Raw genomic sequence first — 23592 nt, forward strand, 5'->3', positions numbered from 1 at the left:
TAGCTACAATCAGTTCTGAAGAAGGGTTACCAGACCTGAAGCATTAACTTTGCTTTCGCTCCACAGATGCTGCCAGATATACTGAATTTTTCCAGCAATTTTTGTTTTTGTTTCTGATTTCCAGCATCCGCAGATTTTTTCTGAAAATGGAGTATACTGGGGCAGTCATCATGACACCCACACACTAAGAATTTCAAAGTGTGTTTGCTTTGGAAACTAACAGAAAAATGTCAGGAAGAAATGAGGATTTGCAGTTTGTCTTGGGGCCAGGGACAACAATGTTTAAAGTACTTCTCAACAGGATATAGCACCTGTAAATCTGAGGTGAAATCAACACGATATCAAAGAGGATGTCCTGACCAGATCTTCAGAATGAGGCAAGTAATCAAAAAGTACAGCAAAAAGCAAACAATAACCTGTAGGTTTAGAAAAAGACAAATTTGGACAGATGGTGCTGCTGGTGATTCTTTGGATTTGTGTCTGATGATATAACCTCAAGCCAGAACTCAAGACATTTCTTAAAATAATATTTATTTACATGAGGATCGTAAGGTAAACATTTTGGCCATATGGTATTCTAGTTCCAATCTGCAAACAGAGTCTCCTTCACTTGACTATTGAGGTCACTTTAAACATCACAGCATACCTCAGAGGCTCAACTGAATATTCCATTGATATCATAACTACAACTAGGAAAGAGAATATCTTGAAAAATTAGCAGATTAACTTGAAAAATTTCTAGATTATGAAATAGATGAGGGAAACAAAAATCATTGGAGAACTGAATAAAAGATTGTGGAATGCTTCATTGTGGTGAGGATAGTGTCAGATATTCATTTTCTTCAATATAGTCAGCTGACAAATTATGATTGATGCATTAGGGAGGAAATAGTGAATCAGTGATCCAAGCATTAAAGAAAATCAAGATAGTTCTGATTAAATGTCATCAACCATAAATGTTAACTTTTTTTTCACAAATTTTGCCAAATTTGCTGAGCATTCCTAGTTTTTTTTTATTATAAGCGAAGGTCAGGACACAGTAAGCTCTTTGAAAAATGTGAAGGATAATTATATTCTCATTGGCTGCTATTGTCACAATAAAATGAAAAACTGATCAATGAAGAATAGAATAACTCAATGTCAGATTCCCAATTAACTAAATCACAGATTGTATAAAGAAGATAGCCATGATGTAGAGATGCCAGTGTTGGACTTGGGTGAACAAGGTTAGAAGTCACACAACACGAGGTTATAGCCCAAAAGGTTTATTTGGGATCACAAGCTTTCAGAGCGCTGCTCCTTTGTCAGGTCATTTCACCTGACGAAGGACCTAAACTCAAAAGGTCACCTTTCATTCTTTCCACAAGTCCTGCTTAGCATTGAGTGTTCCTAACTACTCTTGTTTTTATTTCAAATTTTCAACATCCGCAGTATTTTGTGTTACGTACAAGGAAAATGCTAAAAGAGCTGATGATAGTTAAAATACAGCACGCAGCATGAAACAGGAAATGTGTGCCAAATAGCAAACTATTATCTCGGTTCTTTTTAAAAAGAGCTCTGAAATTGAAGCTTTTCAAATTCATGCTTACCTGGATTGACTTCAAGAAAACCAACTTTAGAAAAGAAATTACAACTTATGTACTATAAGACATTATTGATTTATTGCATTGTGATTTGGAAGGTTGTACAGCATGAATTAGGAATCTGATAGGTAAATATTGATTGTAAAAGTCCAAGCTTAGACAATTTACCTTCACAATAGAAAAGCAAACTGCAAGCCAGAACAATGACAATTTTTTTTTGAGAAGTGGCAGAAAGAAGAGAACAAAAGTAACACTGGATAGATTTGATGGTTGATCCAATTACGACACAGACAGGGGAAAGTTAGGATGGTTGGATTGCATCAGTATAATGTATGCTTAAAATAATAACTTGTCCCAGTTTTCACCAAAATAGTGCATCTTAATCTAATACATTTTAAAACAAATTTAACACATCTGTTTAAATGCTAGACTGTTAATTAATGTAAGATTTAAAATTAGTTTCAGATACAATGATTTGAGAACGGTGCTTTGGTCTTCTGATTATATAAATGCTAGTTAAAGTAACTTGCATTCAATTTAATGAATAATTAGTTACCAATATATCAGACTGAACTGAACATCCAAACAAATAACCTTGGATTCCTTCCAACAGCTGCATATAAAATTAGGCTAATATCTTAAACTTATGATGTGGAGCTGCCAGTGTTGGACTGGGGTGGACAAAATTAAAAATCACATAACACCAGGTTATATAGTCCAACCTGTTGGACTACTACCTGGTGTTGTGATTGATAACTCCATCTTCAACTTAAATAGTCTCTAATGGAACATGCATATGTACATCCTAAATTAATCTTTAACCCTGAGGCATCCAAGCTTGGCTTTAATCTCTATAATGCATTGTGGAATCTGCATGGGCATGATGTTATCAACACCAAATAAATGATTTTTTCAGATTTTGAGAGCCTTTGCTGATGTTGACAATTATTATGCAGTTTAAAAAACAGGAAGCAATTTGTCATTTTATTACAAGCGTTAGTCCTCACATGGTGAATTTCAGGTTTCTCCCACAAGACTGTAAAAATTCTAAGAAAAGGGGAACAAGACAGAAAGACAAACAACTTAATTTTCCAGAATATTGGTGATGTGATGATTTAACTGAGCAAGAGTCCAAAAGTTAGATTCCTGCCGTTGAGATAAATGTTAACAAACATGAATTCCTCCTTAGTTGGTGAGATGACTTTCTCACCTTCAGACAGTAAATATTGTATTTGCTCCACAGTGGCAACTTAGTGCACAGGATCAGCCAACAGATTTCATCCCAGGGTGGCACTTTAAAACCGAAGGCAAGGCAGCAGATTTGCATCTATGACATTAGGGCACAAAATGGGTTTGGCTTATGACAATTGACAATGGTCACAGTGTCACAGCAATGCAGAATCACATGGAGCACATGCTGATTAGAAACTAGCCAAGAGGTTAACATCCAGGAGGGAATGATGTCAGTGTCCTATTAATAGCACTGTGTACTTTTACTTATGTTTTCATGGATCTCCAGAAAGTGAAAGGTCTACGGCACAGATAAACTCTGTCTTCCTCCAGCTGCAAAGCATCTGACTTAGAAAACTGTTAAGATACCAATAACAGCAGCAACAACAATGATTGCTGTACAGCATCCAGAAAAGGATTAGCAGAACAAAAGCCACTATAATCAAAGAAAAGCCATTGTGTAAACCTTATATGCAGCTATTTGATGATGACTCAGGATATCCTGAGCCACTGTTTCATACTTCTGCCAGCTTTGATGGGCAAAGACTTGAGGCTTCATGGACTAGATGGGAATTACATCTTGGTAGCCCTAAAGGTAACAGCTGCCCTGAATTTCTTTGCCAGTGAATCATTTCATAGAGTTACCGCAGACTTTTGTGATATTTCACAGTCCTCAACTCATAGGTGTATCTGGGAGGCCACTAAAGCTCTCTTTGAAAGAGCCCATCTACTCATCTCTCTTGTTGCTAATGAGGATTTCCACTGGTTCAGGACCATCTCTCTCTTAAACAGAAAACTCAGTGATTACTGATCAGATCATCTGTCAAAGATCCACATACCTACAAGTTGGACTTAAAGATCAAGTCACTGCAGATTACTCAACACTGAGGGTAACCATGAGGTCCACAGTGTAATGATGCTGCTGCTTTAACAAGGTTATGTTGTCCTTTTTTAAAAAAGGGGGTTGTAAATGCAGAGGTTCCGATATGTCTGGAAATATCTACTTGAGAATGTTTTTAAGTCTTTCTTTTAAAACACTTATACAATGAAAGGGAGATGGCCAGTTCACCAAGTTCAGAGTTTAGTTTGGTTTGATTTTAGCAAGCAGTCAGTTTTTGAGGCTGCTGATCAAAGAAACAGCTCCATGTCGATCCTTTCTCTCTCTAACATCTCTCCTATAAGAACTTGTGTTTAATTGTACCTTTTTTTGCCAAGGGGTGTTTATGGGATGTTGCAAGTATTTGGAACAGCATCATTAAGTTGCAACAGAGTCGATTGGATTTTCAAACAGGTTACGTTATTTGAAATTCGGTTCTCTTTTGTTCACATTTCATTCGTTCATCTGTAAATAAATTCTGTTTTGTTTAAAACCAAGTGGTTGGGCCAGTTGCAAAACTCCTACATTATCCATTTTACATCTGCTTGAAACAAGGGTCTGGGCTGCCTTCTTGAAATTTTTTGAGGTGGTCTAGCCTGGCCCATGACAGGGGGAGGAAACTGAATTTGAGATGGCCAACTGATGAAACCGATGCACACATTTTAAGATGATGACCATAAGGAATAGGAACAAGAGTTTGGCCCCTCAAGCCTGCTCTGCCATTCAATAGAATCATGACTAATCCTCATTCCTCACATTCGCTTTCCTTCTCTTTTCCTGTAACTCTCGATTAGCCTACTGATTAAGAATCTAGCTATCTGCATATATAGCTTAGCCTAAAGTGTACTCAAGGATTTTACCCCCACAACTCTCTGTGGCAAGGAGTTCAAAGTGTGTCACCCTCTGAGAAGAAATCCCACCTTATCTCAGTTGTAAATTGGTGACCCTTTATTCTTGAATAATGCCCTCTGGTCCTATTCTTTCCCATGATGGGAATCATCCTCTCTGTATTTACCCTGTCAGGCCTGTTAAAAACATGCCTCAAGTTTGTTAGAGTTCTTTGATAAAGTGACCAGGAAGGTTGATGATGGCAGGGTGGTAGATGTAATGTACATGGTGGGATGGACTAGGCCAGACCACTTAAAACATTCTTAAGCAGATAGCCCACACTGGAACTTTGCAATTTGTTTCGGTAAGTGTACAATGAAAATTACCCGAAGTTAGCGAGCTAGGTTGACTACCAGATTTTAAAATAGAAAAATTTACTCACAAAATTACAGAATGAAACACAAAGAACAGAATATAAAAAACCCACAGAACACAGTCTATCCAAACTAGACTTAATTACGCTATTCTGAAATATGCCAACAGTCCCAATAAACGAACCCCTTAAACACAGTAAAAATGAAACAGGCTTACAGGTCGAAGGGCAGAAAGACAGAGTCTAGCAGCCTGTTTCCACACAGCCCACTGCTGAACTGAACTGACTAACAACAAGAATTCAGCTTCCATGACTGACTACTCCCCTTTCATTAGACAGATTACTTCTAAAACATAAAAGCTGTAGCCTAAAGTCTCATTTGTTTTCGTATAAACAGTTCGGCGCCCGAATTGTTTTACAACCCCTCTGAGAAAAACCAAGGACATGGTATCCTTGAGAAAAGGACCAGCTTTTAGAAAAAAGGACCAGCTTTGTGACAGTGAATTTCAGTAAGGCCTTTGATAAGGTTCCTTATGGTAGCTGCTCTGAAAGGTTAGATAGCATGGAATCTAGGGGTAGCTGGCAAATTGCATGCACAATTGACTTGATGGTAGGAAGCAAAAGGTAACACTGGAAGGATGCTTGTAGGACTGGAAGCCTGCAACTAGTGGAGTGCCTCAGGGGTCAGTGCTGGACCCATTGCTCTTGGCTATTTATATCAATGATTTGGATGAGAATGTACAAAGCATGATTAGTAAGTTTGCAGATGACACTAAAATAGGTGGTATCAGGGAGGAAAGTTATCCGAAATTGCAGCAGGGCCTCGATCAGCTGGAGAAGTGGACCCAGAAATGACAAGTGAAGTTTAATATAGGTAAGTGGGAGGTCTTGCATTTTGGCAAGTCATGGACTATAGAGCATCAATTTAAGGTTAGAGGAGAAAGAATAAAAGGGAACCTGAGGGGCAACATTTTTTACACATGGAGTGGTACACTTATGAAATGAGCTGTCAGCAGAGGTGGTTGAGGTGGATATATTAACAACATTTAACAGACATTGGGACAAATACATGGATAAGAAAGGTTTAGAAGGATATGGAGCCATAGAGATGTACAGCATGGAAACAGACCCTTCGGTCCAACTCGTCCATGCTGACCAGATATCCTAACCTAATATACTCCCATTTACCAGCACCTGATCCATATCCCTCTAAACCCTTCCTATTCATATACCCACCTAGATGCCTTTCAAATGTTGTAATTTTATCAGTATCCACCACTTCCTCTGGCAGCTCATTCCATACATTTGGTCCCTTTTACATTTTGCCCCTCTCACCTTAAACCTATGCCCTCTAGTTCTGGACTCCCCCAACCCAGGGAAAAGACCTTGTCGATTTACTCTATCCATGCCCCTCATGATTTTATCAACCTCTATAAGGTCACCCCTCTGCCTCCAATGCTCCAGGGAAAACAGCCCCAACCTATTCAGCCTCTCCTTATCACTCAAATCTTTCAACTCTTGTAAATCTTCCTTGTAAATCTTTTCTGAACCCTTTGAAGTTTCACAACATCCTTCTGATAGGAGGGAGACCAGAATTACACACAATATTCCAGAGGTGGCCTAATCAATGTCCTGCACAGTCACAACATGACCTCCCATTCCTCTACTCAATGCTTTGCATGGGCCAAGTGCAGGGAAATGGAGTTAGAGTGGATAGACATTTTGATTGGCATGGACCAGTTTGTGCCAAATGGCCTGTCTCCGTGCTGTAGGACTATGAGTCTAACCTTGTACATTTCAAGGAGATCACCTCTCGTGTTTCTAAATTCCAGTGAGTAGAGTCCCAATCTGTTCACCCTTTGATTACTTTACATCAGTGTTCACTGATAAACAGGAGGTGATGAATGCTGAGATTAGAGAAAGACGTTTGTTTACTCTGGATCACGTTGACATAATGAGGGAAGAGGTGTTGAGTAGGCTAAAGGATATTAAGGTGGACAAATCCCCAGGACCGGATGGGGTCTATCCCAGGTTGCTGCGGGAGGCGAGAGAGGAAATAGCTGGGGCCCTGACAGATATCTTTGTAGCATCCTTAAATACAGGTGAGGTGGTGGAGGACTGGAGGATTGCTCATGTTGTCCCCCTTTACAAGAAGGGTAATTCCAGGTAACTACAGACCTGTAAGCCTAACGTCAGTTTTGGAAAAATTGCTGGGAAGGTACTGAGGGATAAAATCTATTTATATTTGGAAAGGAATTGGGTTATCAGTGATAGGCAACATGGTTTTGTGCTGGGTAGATCGTGCCTTACCAATTTAATAGGTTCTTTGAGGAAGTGACCAAGTTGATGGATGAAGGAAGGGCTGTAGGTATCATATACATGGACTTTAGTAAAGCATTTGAAAAGGTTCCCCATTGTAAACTAATGGAAAAAGTGAAGTCACATGGTATGCAGGGTATTCTAGCTAGGTGGATAAAGAACTGGTTGAGCAACAAGAGACAGAGAGTAGTAGTCGAAGGGAGTTTCTTGAAATGGAGAAGGGTGACCAGTGGTGTTCCACAGGGATCAGTGCTGGGGCCACTGTTGTTTGTAATATACATAAATGATCTGGAAGTTTGCTGATGATGCTTGTGGGATTTGCTGCTGATTGTTGATCTGATCAGTAAGTTTGCAGATGACACAAAGATTGGTGGAGTAGCAGAAAGCATAGAGGACTGTCAAAGAATACAGGAGAATATAGATAGACTGGAGAGTTGGGCAGAGAAGTGGCAGATGGAGTTCAATCCAGGCAAATGTGAGGTGAAAGTCTAATTCTAGAGCGAACTATACTGTAAACGGGAGAGCCTTGTGAAAAGTTGATGAGCAGAGAGATCTGGGAGTTCAGGTCCATTGTACAGGTGGATAGAGTTGTCAAGAAGGCATATGGTTTTCTTGCCTTCATTGGACAGGGTATTAAGTATAAGAGTTGGTAGGTCATGTTAAAATTGTACAAAACTTTGGTTCGGCTGCATTTAGAATACTAGGATGTGAACACTATGGAGATGGTGCAGAGAAGGTTTATGAGGATGCTGCCTGGTATGGAAGGTGCTAGCTATGAAGAGAGGTTGAGTAGGTTAGGATTGTTTTCATTTGCAAAAAGGAGATTGAGGGGGTCCTGATTGAGGTCTACAAGATCATGAAGGCAATAGATAGGGTAGATATGGATAAGCTTTTTCCCAGGGTGAGGGATTCAATAACAAGAGGTCACACGTTCAAGGTGAGAGGTGAAAAGTTTAAGGGGGATATACGCGGCAAGTACTTTACACAGAGGGTGGTAGGTGCCTGGAACGCATTGCCAGCAGAGGTGGTAGAGGCAGGCACGGTAGATTCAGTTAAGGTGCGTCTGGACAGATGCATGAGTAGGTGGGGAGCAGAGGGATACAGGTGCATAGGAATTGGGCGATAGGTTTAGACAGTGGATTGGGTTGGTTCAGTCTTGGAGGGCCAAAGGACCTGTTCCTGGGTTGTAAAGTTTCTTTGTTCTTTTTCTTTTGCTCATAAGACAATCCCTCTAAATGGCTATCAGAGCACCTGATTATGAACCAGTGTTTTTGTTGACAAGAAAGACTTCCACTCCATTGAATGTGTAAATAATTTGTGACCATAGCAGCCAGATATCGTAGGTCTGAATTAGATAGCCAGGAGGTTTCAAGACCCTTACATCAGGTGTCAAAATATGTGTCTATCCTTTATGCCACCCCTTTGTGAATGGCTCCTAACAGCACTCTTTCTCCTCTAGAAGAAGCACTTGGAGTAAGGTTGAGGTGCCTGGTCCTCCTTTTGCCTTGCCATTGATTTACAGCAGGAGAAAGTGAGGACTGCAGATGCTGGAGATCAGAGCTGAAAATGTGTTGCTAGAAAAGCGCAGCAGGTCAGGCAGCATCCAAGGAACAGGAGAATCGACGTTTCGGGCATAAGCCCTTCTTCAGGATTGATTTACAGCTATTAGACTATGACTATTAGAGGGCTTAACACATTCTCAGTAGCCACAGTGCATTCTGCTGGAACTGGATCTCTAAGGTGGCCCCCTTCCTTTCCATGAAGGCCACCATGTGTTTGCATGCTGGAGCCACTACAAGCAGTGAGAACACAGATGGATGCTTCAAGCTTTCCTGTCAGTCCACAGAGGACCCCAACTGCATTTTTAGCATATCACTATGGCAGAGTAAAGAGACAAGTTTTTTACACTCAACTGAACATTTGCTTGATCTCCTGCAGTCTGAAAGGGGGAGAGAGAGAGGTCAGAGACCTTGGACATTTCTTCTTCTACTGGCTCATGTCAGTAATGTGTATATTAGCTTGCATCCCTGAGTCTAGCTAAATTACTTATCAAAGTGACTGTGGAGTGCAAGGTCCTCAGAGGTTGAGACTTAAGCTTTTTTTGGTTAGGCTTGCTCCTAGGTGCAGGCTCATGCAATGAGTTGGTAAAGATGCAAAACAGCATGCCCAGATGGCTGTATTCACATTAGTGCAGTCAGAAAAGAGCAGACTGCAGAGCTGCTGAGTCATTCCTGTCTCCCTACCACCACTGCAATGATAAAATGACCCCAGCCAGATCTATAACATTTCCTCAAAAGGGTGTGAGGATCATTATGTCCAGCATCCCTCCAATGGTCTTGACTCTGCATGATTGTAAGTCAGCTTTTCCTGTATTGTGTTAATGAGAGGATTAAATGTGATGGCAATGGGACACCAGTACTTTGTGTGCCATCCCCAGTGAAGTAGTAGTGTTTTGCCCAGGGAGAAATGGCAGTTTGAGAAAATGAGGAGGGTGTGAGTCTTTGAACTGTGGGATTTGAACCTATGACTCCAGAACATTAGCCTGCACATTTTTGCAGCACTGCAGTTGGGAGTACTTGTGAAGGACTGGCCAACCCCCAGGAAAATCACATCTCTTCTGTCCAACTCCATTCAAAACAGATTGCAGAGAAGTGTAATTGATTCAAGGGGCAAGCTTCTACTTCTTGGGTGTGCAATTCTTTGGTTTTACACTGACCACCACTGATTAAATGGATGCCCCTAGCTTGCAGTGAATGAAATGGTGTCGAGCTGATACTTAAATATGGCTCTCGAACTTATGACACCAGAGGACCTGGTCAAGAGCAGAAACTTCTTCCACCCCGCCACTTGATTTGGTGATTCACTTGCTCAACATCTTACTTGCATAGATACTGAAGGTGAAAAGCATGGAATTGTGTCATGATTCAGAGATGCCAGTGTTGGACTGGGGTGTACAAAGTTAAAAATCACACAACACCAGGTTATAGTCCAACAGGTTTAATTGGAAGCACACTAGCTTTCGGAGCAACACTCCTTCATCAGGTGATTGTGGAGGACTCGATCATAACACAGAATTTATAGCAAAAATTTGCAGTGTGATATAACTGAAATTATACATTGAAGAATTGATTGTCTGTTAAGCCTTTCATTTGTTAGAATACAGTGATAGTTTCACTTCTTTCATGTGTAAATCACAAAACCCTTTTTTTTAAAGTTGCATTCTCGGGTTAGCTGTTAACAATGGTGATAGCTAGACAATATGTTGAAGGTGTTAGTCCCCTGTGTTCTCTGTCTATGAATTGTGTCAGATAACTCATCACAGACATTGATGGGCGTGATGCATTGAACACATCCTGTTGCATACGTCAACTCCAAAATGGAAGATCTTGGCCAAAGTGTCACCTTAGTGAAATGGCTCAATTGTCATCAAAAAGTCTATCAGGTGGTATTGTAATAATGGTATAAAAGTAATTTAGGACAAATGACACCTAGAGAAAATATCTTGAAAAAGACAAACAAGGCTTCCTCTTCCTTCAGCTCAAGTTTCATAGAATCATACATTACAGAAGAGATCCTTTACCCAACTGAGTCTGCAGACTAATACATATTATCTACGCTATTCACTTTCCCACACTAGGCCCATAACCTTGAACATTATGACAGTTAAAATGCTCATCCAAATATTTTTTAAAGTTGTGAGTTTGCCATAAGGTTGACAAAAGCTATAGTAATAATACTGCAAAGGTAAGTAGAAATTCACCAAGCTATCAAGTTCAAACTGGGGGATATAGATTAGTTTGGTTTGGATTGGATTTAGTGATTTTTGTTTTGAAGTCTTTTTATGAATGAAATCAACCTCAAATGATTGAGATTTTCTTTACAGACACTTTAACTGAGGCTATTTATGGATACAAATGGCTGAGATCTATAAATCACCATGTGGAGAGTTGTGCACATTCCATCATTCTTTGCACAACTTATTGGCTGCTTGGGTTGTAGCACAACATATCCACCAATGTAGTACACTCAATACTGATAGAATTATAGGCTACATTAGAGATAAAATGCACATACACATACCTAGTAAGATTGGGTTTTCTTTTGGAGTTTAACCTGTAAACATTGACAAAGAAAGACAGATGAAGTCAATAACAAGTTCGTTATGCTAGTAAATTAGGTTTAGATTTATCTTGAAAAGATCCCCATACAAGAAGCAACACTTGCGCATGCCGCTGAATTAATGTCACCAATCAGTAAATTCGCAATTCTGGTTAGACCACCCAAGGCACAAAAAAATTCACTGTATGCGGCTACTGGTAAGCATGATAACTTAGTTAACTAGGATGTTTTCATGTTATTAAAATTTTTAAGAACTCAATTGAGAAGAATGTTGTTAATTGTAAAATTCTAGTTTTTATTCTTATCTCATGAAATCATATTCTTTTTCATCATAAATCACTGTTATATATCAGTTTGGCCCTAAAAATTGTCGTCACACTATATTAAAAATAGAGATAATAGTGCCATCCTTTTTCCACTGTTCATTGCTGCAGCTACAAGGATAATAGGATACTCCATACATAATGCTAATTAACATGATGAACGTTAGTCATTGTTATGCTTCTATTGCTATTGTTAGACATAAGAACTTAACTGTTGACTCCGCTCAACAATAATCTGTTGCATTCCGAAACTCAAAGGTGTTTACCAGAAAGGAAGATGAATTCAAGCAATTCAGTGTACATAAATCTGGCAAACTCATTTATCTCCTGCAGCATGCATACACAGCAATATAGGACATTGATATGGCAGAAGGTCAAAGGTATAATTATGATAAAAATTAATTGAGGTCTCAAATAATATATTGCATATGTAGTAACACCATCTTTCTTCCAAGATCATCTAGCATCATTTATGATTCACCTTGTTTTAACAGGCAATGACTTTCAAATACCATATGATATGCAGCGTTCCATTCTGACCTGCTATGGCCCTGAGATTTATCAACCTGGAGAGACCCCGTACCAACACCAAAAAAAGTGTAGTATTGCAACAGAAAGGACAATGAAAATAGAAATATCAAAGCTTTTTAATTATACACAGACATAGGTGAAGGTGTAAAGAAAACTAATCTAACTAAAACAAATATCTAGCAATAATCCTATTTGCATTATGAAATACTTTCAAATAAAATACTTTAAAAGTTTCCATTAGTGCAAATTTTAAAAATCATACCCTACATAAAATTTAAATCATTTTCAAGATTTTTGATCAGCAAAGGTACTGATATTTGTTCAACCTTCACCAATTACTTTAACCAACTTACAAGCTGCTTCTACTTTTGTCTTTTCTGACATCTAAAGTCAAAAACATTCTCATATTTCACAGTCATTCTACAATTATGAGATATGAACCAGAGACAAAATTCTTCAAACTCATTCCTTTATGCTTAGTCATAGAAACAGAAATGAAGGGCTGCTGACACCAACCATCTTTGAAAGGAAAAAAATTTAAAATTCGGCCAACCCTGATGCAACTTCCTAGTGAAGCAGTAAACTACCAGCTCTTCATTCAATCTAGTCCACTGTATTCGCAGCTCACAATGTAGTCTCCACTACATTGGGGAGATAAAACTCAGACTGGGTGACCGCTTTGTTAAACGCCACTGCTCGGTTTGTAAAAATGACCCAGTTGTCTGCCACTTCAATACACCACTTGTGTTTTCATGCAAAGATTTGTCTCAAGCCTGCAGCAGTGCTCCAGTAAAGCTCAATTCAAGCTGGAGGAACACACTTCATCTTCCATCTCGGCATCTCTCAGCTCTCAGGACTCAATGTTTTCACCATTTCAGAGCATGAACACCTTCCTTCATGTTTGTTACCCACCGTCATACCTTGTTCAGCACGTGTTTCTCCCTGCACAGCCATCCTAATTTCAACCATTTATACTTTGTTAGCATCCATTCAGCATTTATCTTTATCCAAGCTTATCATCAGGCAATCGCTTCTCCTTTACCTCTCTCTCTCTGGGCACAATCTCCATCTAATTCAACTTAGTACAAATACACCCTTTCCCAGCTGCTTTCATTTCTGACAAAGGTCACTGGACTCTAAATGGTTAACTCCATTTTTCGCTTCACACAAAGTTTCTCCAGCACTTTGTTCTTGTTTCAGATTGGCAGCATTCACAATCCCTTGATTTATTTCTTTTATATCTGTTACTGTCTTGAAAAAGCAATATCAATTTTATTTGATAATTGAAGGGTCTTAAAGGATCTCGTGAATGTTGATGGTGAAAGGAAAGGGGCTACGCTGCAGAGGTGTTTTTTTAACTTGTGCTGATGTTCTGGTGTTTAACAGAGGAGCCCGGGTGTTTTGAGCATTGCATTACTTGAATGGAAGCTGGGAGTAAATCAAAGTTTTCTGATTGTGTTTAATATCCAAATAATTTTATATGTGTGTGTAGCCATATAAATATTCTTGACCCTGATCTGAACAAAAATGCCCCTTTCAGAGTGTCTTTTCTTCCCAGTCTCCTTTTTTTCCTTCAATGAATCATGGAAAATACAAAATATCATTTTATTTTATAATTAGAGGACCCTCATAATCAAAGAACTTAAGCTGTAGTTTGCTCAGCTTATCCTGAAATCTAGCACTGATAATGTGGAAGGATGGTTTGAAGGGAAAATATGAATCCTGACTCCTAAGATTAGTCAAGGGCATGACGTGCAAGTTTTGAATCCAGCTGTTGGCAATGATCTTAACAGAGGTGACTAACAGAATTCAAATTAAATTGGACAAACATAATAAAATTCAGTGGCGCCAGTGAATCAAAAGTTAATCCTTTCAAAATACTTAACAATGCAGGAAATTACTGGAGTTGAAATTGCATTAGGAATAGTAGGTAACCCAAATTGAAAAAAAACAAATTCTCACCCTTATGACCACAAATAACTCAGACACAAGTATCGACACACTGATGAGCAATGATACCAACATCTCAGCTGTGATAAGTGCATAACTGAGCAATTTATGATAATGACAAAAAAAACTGTCTATAATGGATTGTTTTTCACTGGACATAGATGTGAGACTAAGCTTTACAATACTTGCTGGATGTGAAGAGAAATATATCACGTAACTGCTACGATATGCTTGTGCATATCACCTGAATAATCAATACAGATTAAAAACCGTTGAAGATTCAGGATTAATCCCTGTAGCAATTTACAAGTTAGTTTTCTAACCTTAAAATGACTACCTCTTCCAATTCTATTTTCTGGTAGTTAGCCAATTCTCTATCCAAAGTAATAATTTATCCTTAACACCATTGACTTACGTGATACCTACTGAAGTCCTTTTGAAAATCCAAATGCACTAGATCTAAAGGTTCCCCTTTAACTATGTCTTCGATGGACATTCAAATATCTGTAACAAACTTGTCAATACTATCTGATATGGTGGTGCCAATGTTGGACTGGGGTGCACAAAGTTGAAAATCACACACCAGGTTATGGTCTAACAGGATTATTTGAAGATATAAGCTTTTGGAGTGCTGCTCCTTTGTCAGGTAGCTCATGGGTCGGGATACATGAGACACAATTCTGTATCCTGCAAGCCTTATAGTATGCAAGAAATGGCCAAGTCTTTAAGATTAAATTCCATATTGAATACACTAGGAGTTGAGGTTTGCTGTTATGTTATAATTCAACTAATGTACGAAAGAGAAATCCAAGTACATAAATTAATAGAACTACCTCACAAAATTCCCTGTTTTTGAATGAAAGGAAACTACTCTATATTGATCAGAAATTCAAGAAATGAAACATTACTAAAGAAACGTTTGAACTTATAAAGACTTAAGTATAAATCTAGTTCCTTTGTTTTTCACTTTCTCCACCATCTCAAATAACTCCTTTATGTGTTATACAAATCTTGAAGGTTTATTCACTTCGTCTGTGGGGCCAAAGCAAAGATGTATCACTTCTTTCTGGTTTTGGTTGATTTCTCTTCAATGTGCAGCTACTCTTTAAGGTACAAGATTTCTCTGGGGTCTTTTCAATCATTTTTGGCCAAGCAACCATCCAATATTAATACCTCACATGTCTGGATTACACAGCATAAGCACAAACTTTCCTGCAACTCCTATGCAGTTGTTTAAAACTTGAGAAAACACCCATGTGTTCCAATAGACAATGATTTTGAACTGCATAAAGATTTCACTGACAGGATTCCTGCAGATTTCTTCCTTTGTCTTCTCACAAAGGGAATATTGCAGTTGCAAATATGCCAGTCACAACAAAGAGTAATAATCCTGTGTTGTCTGCCTGACACCAGGATTTGAGACATCTGCACAAGTCAGGCAAAGATCCTGCAGGTGAAGGATCCAGTTGTCATGACGTAGGTGCCAATGGCAGTAGAAGATCTTGGTATGATGCTTAGCAGAGAAGGTATGAGGAGCTGGGTACTAAATTAGAAAGTAGAACATCAAAGGTTAAAACCTCTGGATTATTACCTAAAGCCAGGTGTAAATTGTTGTAGAGGACATTAAATTAGAGAGATGAATACATGACTTAAAGACTCGTGTGAGATAAGTGGTTTCTGGTTTGTGGGGCACTGACAACAGTACTGGAAAAAATGGGGACTGTACTATAGGAACAGTCGACACCTGAGCTGTGCTGGGACCAGAGCTCTTGTGAATTACTTGATAAGAGAGGTACAGTGGGTTTAAAACTAAATAATGGGAACAAGCTCATATTGTCGGGAACAAAATATATAACATAAAAGGGTAGAACAATACATTGAAGATTGGTTGATTAGCAGAAAACACATAGTATGCATAACTGGATCCTCGTCTGATTGGCAGGATGTGATGAGTAAAGTCCCAGGGCTCTGAGCTGGGTCCTCAAACTTTTACAATTTACATCAATGACTTAGATGAGAGGAATAAAGCCAAGATAATATACTTTGCAGATGACATAAAGATAGGTAGGAAAGTATGTCAGGAATGCTTCAAGTTGGTGGCCTTTCATCAGAACTCAAAATATTAACTCTGTTCCTGTCCATAAATGCTCTCTGACTTGGTGAAAATTAATAGTTTCAGAAATGGTTACAAAACATTATATGGATACTTTAGAAACCAAATCAAATTTTGTTGTTTGAATTGTATTAAATTCAGCTGTTTAGAAAGATTATCTACCATGCTTTACGTATGTTAGAAATTAGCATAAACATGAGGAGAATAAAAGAATTTGTTGACAACTCTAATTTAGTGACAAATGATTAAGTAATATATTCTGTTAGTAGTGACTGCCAACAAAATTATATCTATACATCACTGGATCAGAAATTAAATAATTTTTTGTTCATATCATTCAATTAGAGAATACAGTACGGAATTTACCGACTAAATCAAAATTCTTAAACAATATATCACAATTTTTCTGATTACGATGACATGAAAACTTACTGACATTGTTGTGGAACTGAAGATTACTTTTTTCAACTTCAAGCAAAAAATACTTTTAAAGGCTGGTAAAACACAGGCAAACAAAGAGAAATTGTGTACTTATGTTATGAACTAAACCTGTTTGTAGCATAGCATTATGGAAAGAAAAGTATTGATTTCTCTTGAATACTTTTGGGCATTTAAAAAAAAATTGCAAGTTTTAATATTCATGAAACTACTAGGAAGAACAATGTCATCAGCAGAAGAAAGCATTCATAATAAAATGCAGGTCAAGTGCTCGGTCACATCCACATTAATGCTTCCCCCTCCTTTCCTGACAGTTCCTCACTGTGTACAAATGGTGTGGGATCTTGAAAATCTGTACTTATCTTTGCTCCATTCAAATTTTCACTTCAGCTCAAATGTTACAATGGCTCTTGACAAAGTCACAAATTATGTTCTATGGAATTTCAACAAAACCAAAGTATTCCTCCTAATCCTTTTTGAGCCATAAGCAGTCCTTGGCTTGGAGGACAACACCTTCGCTCTCAATACCTGTTTACTGTTGCCCAGTTTGGCAGGAATACACGCAAGATTAGAATGGTGCTGGAAAAGCACAGCAGGTCAGGCAGCATCCAAGGAGCAGGAAAATCGATGCTTTGGGCAAAATCCCTCCATCAGGAATACACTCACTTAGTTCCACTCTTACCCATCTAATTATAGATAGAGTATCATCTGAAGTGTTTCAGTTATTGCTCCTGCTCAGATGTTCCTCAAGGGTCTGACATTGGTCACTTCCTAATTCTCAACTGCATGTACTAGCTTGAGTCTGAGCAAGAAACTTAGTGCAGAGATTGAGGTAATGCTACACTGAAGTTTGGGTAGAAGGAATATAGAAATTTCACTATTTTCTGATGTCTGTAGTGAAATATTTCTAACCTTCCGTTTGGTATTGTGTAACATAATTCATGTTTTTCTTGTTTAATAGGTATTTGACTTTGTGTTGGGATAAAGGTTTATTATAAAGTATTTAGAATCTTGGGTTTTAAAGTACAGGTAAATGGTTATATTTTTTGTGTATCCTTAGTATGTGATGTTTTTCACTTGAAAAGTCAGACTCATCTTTTCTTAAGCAGTGGGTCAAAACAACAAATCTAAGAAATTGTGTGACTTAACCTAAACAATTCGTGAGATCATTGCTGAAGCATTTAATGAGTTGAGATCTTATGATCCATACAACTTAGAAACAGACAGATGGAGATGAGACACAAGCAGGTTCAGTTAATAAAAGGTAAAAACAATGACTGCAGATGCTGGAAACCAGAGTCTAGATTAGAGTGGTGCTGGAAAAGCACAGCAGGTCAGGCAGCATCCAAGGAGCAGTAAAATCGACGTTTCGGGCAAAAGCCCTTCATCAAAAGATTTATACTAGCAGAATAAGAGTCTCTGGATTATCAGAGTTGGGGAAAAATCTTAAACTGTTTTAACAATCCTGGTAAAGAGGACTGGGGTAAAAAAAACACCTAAGCTCTATCGACTGGTGGAAGGGTCGAAAGTCATCAAATGGAAATGGATGGAACTTCATCAGTTGAGTAAGAAGTTAGAGCGAAGATGAAATAATACTTCACTGGGCTCTAGTATCTATAAAGGATATTGCTGGGAAAAAGGATTGAATCTTTCTTTTGCCATTCATACAATCTTTCCAGACTATTTTACACACAATAGAGCTTTGTTTTATTTTTTGACATTTTATAAACATGTGGTCTTTTCATGCAAGTTTCACTGGCAGCCTTAGGCAAATGTGTTCAATAACTGAAGATCACAATAAAATAAAAATGATGGTCTAGCCAAGTTTTAATTTAGTCTGACTAATTCAATATTACCATTAACTGGGATGATAATAATAACAGTAATGTTGAAAGTATATTGGCAGCCTCTTGTGAATGTATTCATTAAATGACCTTCACGGTTTAAAAACACAAAGTTAGTTTTAAAAACTTAGAATCAAACAAGCCAGGAAGCACTCTGGAATCATTATGTGGGGTCATGCGATCATGCCTGTGCTTACTGACCCATATTCCCACTGAGTTTGTACTTTCAAATAACCTGTTGGATGATAACCTGGTGTTGTGCGATTTTTAACACTGGCCACTGAGTTAAGCAACACCTCAATGTTAAAGTTTTCACTCATGTCTTTTTTACATGTGCCTTCATGTCGTTGTCCCTCCCAAATCACCACAGTGTCTTCCAGATCTACAGCCCTCTTAGGTTTGCACTTGGCCAGTTCTAGTCGCTTGAACAGAGCTCATTTTAACCGTTCTGCCATTAGATGATATATGGAGAAAGTGAGGACTACAGATGCTGGAGATCAGAGTCGAGAGTGTGTTGCTGGGAAAGCACAGCAGTTCAGGCAGCCTCCGAGGAGCAGGAGAATCGATGTTTCAAGCATAAGCCCTTCATCAGGGATGAGGCTTGTGGGCCAGGAGCTGAGAGAAAAATGGGAGGGGGGTGGGGTTGAGGGGAAGGTAGCTGAGAAAATGATAGCTGGGAGAACGTAATAGGTTGGGTGGGGGGGAGGGGGGAGGGCAGTGATGGACAGGTCAGGAGGGTGGTGCTGATTTGGAGGCCTGGGAGTGAGTGAGTGAGTGAGTGGAGTGAGTGAGTGAGTGAGTGAGTGCGTGTGTATAGCAGGGGGAGAGCAGATGAGGAACCTGTTGAAATCCACATTTATCCTGTGTGGTTGCGGGGTCCCAAGGCGGAATAGGAGTTCTTCCTCCAAGCATCAGGTGGTAACGGATTGGTGGTGGAGGCAGGCCAGGACCTGCATGTCCTTGATGGAGTGGGAAGGGAAGTTGAAGTGTTCAGCCATGGAGCAGTGGGGTGGGTGTGGGTGTCCCAGAGATGCTCTCTGAAATGATCCGCAAGAAGGCATCCCATCTCTCCGATGCAGAGGAGACCACATCCTGTCCAAAGGATGCAATAGATGACATTTGTTGAGGTACAGGTAAATATTTGATGGATGTGGAAGGATGCCTTAGGGTCTTGGACGGAGGTGAGGGGAATGGTGTGGATGCATGCTTTGCACTTTCTGCGGTGACTGGAAAAGGTGCAAGGAGTGGGGTGTGGGGTATGGGCTGGTGGGGGACGTGGACCTGACGAGAGAGTTGCAGAAGGAATGGTCTCTTCAGAACGCTGATAGGGGTGGGGAGGGAAATATATCTTTGGTGGTGGGGTCCGTTTGGAGGTGGCAGAAGTGGCGGAGGATGATGCGATGTATGCAGATGTTGGTGGGGTAGAAGGTGAGGACCAGAGGTTCTGTCCTTGTTGCATTAGGAGGGGTGGGGTTCATGGTCAGTGGTGCGTGAAGTGGAGGAGATGCACTGGAGGGCATCGTCAACCACGTGGGAAGAAAAGTTGTGATCTTGAAAGGAGGAGGCTATCTGGGACTTTCTGATGTGGAACTGGTCTCCTGGGAACAGATGCAGTAGAGGCAGAAGAATTGGGAATAAGGGATGGCATTTTTACAGGAGGTAAGGTGGAAGCAGGTGTAGTCTAGGTAGCTGTAGGAGTCAGTGGGCTTGTAATAAACGTCTGTGGTTAGTTGGCCGCCTGAGATGGTGATGGAGAGATCCAGGAAGAGGAGGGAGATGTCTGAGGTGGTCCAGGTGAATTTGAGGTTGGGTTGGAAGATGTTGGTCAAGTTGATGATCTGTTCAACCTCCTGTGGGAACACGAGGGGGCGCTGATCCAGTCATCGATGTAGTGGAGGAACAAGTCGGGGGAGGAGGTGATGCCGGTGTACCTGTGGAAGATGGACTGTTGCACATATCCAACAAACAGGCAGGCATAGCTGGGTTCCATTGCAGGTGCCCATGGCTACCCCTTTGGTTTGGAGAAAATGGGAGAATTGGAAGGAAAAGTTATTGAGGGTGAGGATAAGTTCAGCCAGACAGATGAGGATGTCGGTGGAAGGGTACTGGTTGGAGAAGAAGAAATGGAGGGCTTGGAGACCTTAGTTGTGATGGATCGATGTGTACAGGGACGGGATGTCCATGGTGAAGATGAGGCATTGGGGCCAGGGAAATGAAAATCTTGGAGGTGGTGAAGGGCATTGGTGGTGTCCCGAACATAGGTGGGGAGTTCCTGGACTAAGGGGGACTGGATGGTGTCAATGTAGGAAGAGATGAGTTCAGTGGAACAGGTGTAGGCTGAGACAATGGGTCAACCGGGGCAGTCAGGTTTGTGAATCTTCGGTAGGAGGTAGGATCGGGTGGTGCAGGGTTCACAGACAATCAGGTTGAAGGCTGTGGTTGGGAGATCCCCACAGGTGATGAGGTTATGGATGGTCTGGGAGATGATGGTTTGGTGATGGGAGGCGAGGTTGTGATCAAGGGGGCAGTAGGAGGTGTCTGAGAGTTGGAGCCTGGCTTCAGTGGTGCAGCTGTCGGTGTGCCACACTGCTACTGCACCCCCCCTTGTCTGCGGGTTTGATGATGAGGTTGGGGTTGGAGTGGAGGGAGTGGAGGGCTGGGGGTTGGAGTGGATGAGGGGGGTGCACAGGCTGACGCAGTCAATGTCATGGTGGAAGTTTGAAATGAAGAGGTCAAGGGTGGGTAACAGGCTGTCCAGTTGGATGGGATGTGTTGTAAGTGGGAGTAGGGGTCCTTGGTAGGTGGTTGGGTATCTTTGTTGAAAAAGTAGACCCGGAGGTGCATGAAGGGCTTCCTGATGAAAGGCTCATGGCCAAAACGTCTCCTGCTCCTCAGATACTGCCTGACCTGCTGTGCTTTCCCAGCAACACACCCTCAACATCAGAGTTATATCTTCAGTTATTTTGCTTTCCCCATTTGGTTTATTCCTTAATTACTTCATTGATAAAATGTTTTGGTCATCCACATAATATCTTAAATATCTCAATGTCATATTTTGTTTCACAGCATTCCTGTCAGGTACTTTGGTACATTTCATAACGTTAAAAGTGCTATATAAATAAATTTACTGTTATTACACTGACATTATACACTCTAAGTCTTCAAAATGTTAGAAATTGCAATTTTCAAAATCATATTTTTGAAATGATGAAGTGGCACTTTAACAGACTGATCACTTTTGATTATGATGAGGATGCTCGCAAAGTAAAACAGAAACACTGTGAGGCAGATGAAAAATGTCTTTAAACTGGTTCCAAAAAGAATTGTCAGTGGGTTTAGGGAGTAAAATTCTTCTGAGAACTTGTACCAATTAAATTTATAGATTATAGTCAAGAATAAAATAGTTAAACCAAATCTAAGCTGTCGAGTAAATTTCCTTTTTTGCATTAGGACTCCTTCATAGTTCTTAGAATTGTAATGTGCACAATATAGGTTCATGATGCATTGAAAAATGACAAATAATCCATCAAAAAGATATTAAGGTAACCACAGTGTTATATTAAGAGGACACAAATTAGATAACGTACACATAGTAATGGCCAAAATAGCTGCAGCATACAGTGAATTTGTTGTTTTCCCCTTTTCCCATACACATCACTCTGAAACAAGCAAATTGTGCAAGATTAGTGCTTTGCAATTTAATTAAAGGAACAACAATAAATCAATAAATGGGTCTCCACTCTCTTTCCCCTTCTCACCAGAGGGATATAATTCATATTTTAAAAATATTTTATTATTTGCAGCACCGTGCAAGGAACCTGTACTATGTATTATTCTCCTTTCACCTTTTGCGGAATCTAGCTGATAAAGTTGCATAACTTGACCACACAGCCCTGGGAAAAATCAACAAATAGTCATTTTACAGATGGCAGGGCTCGATACAAACAGATCAACCACATAGACCATCATTACATTTAGTTTACTTTAGATCATGTAACTCAATCAGCTGCTTCCTTCTGATGGCAGATAATCCAGATTTTCCAAAATAGGTCGAACAGTGTCTTTAGCTTACCTGGATCAGAAGAAACCAAAAAAATGTCCCCGAAAGAATCCCTTTAAATAATAGTACTAGAAAAGAGATTCTTCTGAAAGATTCTGAACAGTTATGAGTTAATTAAGAAGCAGAACTTCCAAGGTATTAATCTCTGGATTACTACCTGAGCCGTAGGCAAACTGGCATTGGGTAAAATAAAGTTGAGGAATTAACTGCGTGGGTCAAAGAGCAGTGTGAGTGGAATGGGCTTCAGTTTGTGCAGCATTGGTAGCAGTTCTAGGACAGAAAAGAGTTGCTTCTGTTCTCTCATTTAATGACAGCATAGACTTGATGGGCTGAATGCATTATTTCTTATCCTAAATATATGGTCTTTGTGGGACACACACCACTTGGACCGTGTAAGAACTTGGTGAATTGAATAATTATGGTTGTACAGAGGATTTTAAACTAATGGACAGGATGTCTTGGAAAGGAGAAATATAGGCTTAAAAATTAAGAGGATACGGCAGCAGTCTAGGATAGCTATTTTGTTAATGATATCCGGAGTAGGACAGTACAGGACAGAGCATACAAAAATAGAAAATTAACAGTAAAAGGATTGGTGGCGGGGTGGTTGCAAATGGTAAAGAGCCAATGACTCTTTTCCTAAATGCACTTAGTATTCAACAAAATCAATGAATTAAAGGCTCCTAAATAGTTCTGATTTTACAGCCATTAGTGAGACATGGTTACATGAGAACAAAGCCAGCAACTAAATATTTATGGGTGTATGGCTTTTAGGAAGGACAGGATATTGGGCAGCATTCCCTCTAACTTTCTTCCTGGAACTGGAAGTTAATGCCACAATCAGCATATTGAGACCATTCATTGTGCACAAAACCTTGGAGTGGCTGCAAGAGTGCTGCCATGTGGCTTAATAGGAACGCTGGTAATGGCTTACCATTATTATGGTACATACATTATTATAGACATATACCATCGGGATGGAATATGTCCAATAGCAAGAAATG

General features: G+C 39.7%; 1 protein-coding gene across 5 annotated transcripts in view; it reads right to left on the minus strand.

Annotated features, from left to right (window-relative positions):
• LOC140492052 (rho GTPase-activating protein 26-like) overlaps nucleotides 1-23592 on the minus strand; it is a 284972-nt gene that overhangs the window by 7108 nt on the left and 254272 nt on the right. For 2 of the 5 annotated variants that reach the window (XM_072590711.1, XM_072590712.1), the window contains exons 21-22: nucleotides 22374-22421; nucleotides 11291-11323 (exon numbers count right to left, since the gene is read on the minus strand). The exons of 2 other annotated variants lie outside the window; for them this stretch is intronic. In XM_072590711.1, coding sequence (XP_072446812.1) covers nucleotides 11291-11323; nucleotides 22374-22421 — 81 coding nt within the window. The remainder of the gene's footprint in view (nucleotides 1-11290; nucleotides 11324-22373; nucleotides 22422-23592) is intronic. One more of the 5 variants, XM_072590713.1, reaches the window with a different exon arrangement.

Source organism: Chiloscyllium punctatum, chromosome 20 (genome assembly GCF_047496795.1).
Source record: "Chiloscyllium punctatum isolate Juve2018m chromosome 20, sChiPun1.3, whole genome shotgun sequence".
Classification (NCBI taxonomy): Eukaryota; Metazoa; Chordata; class Chondrichthyes; order Orectolobiformes; family Hemiscylliidae; genus Chiloscyllium; species Chiloscyllium punctatum.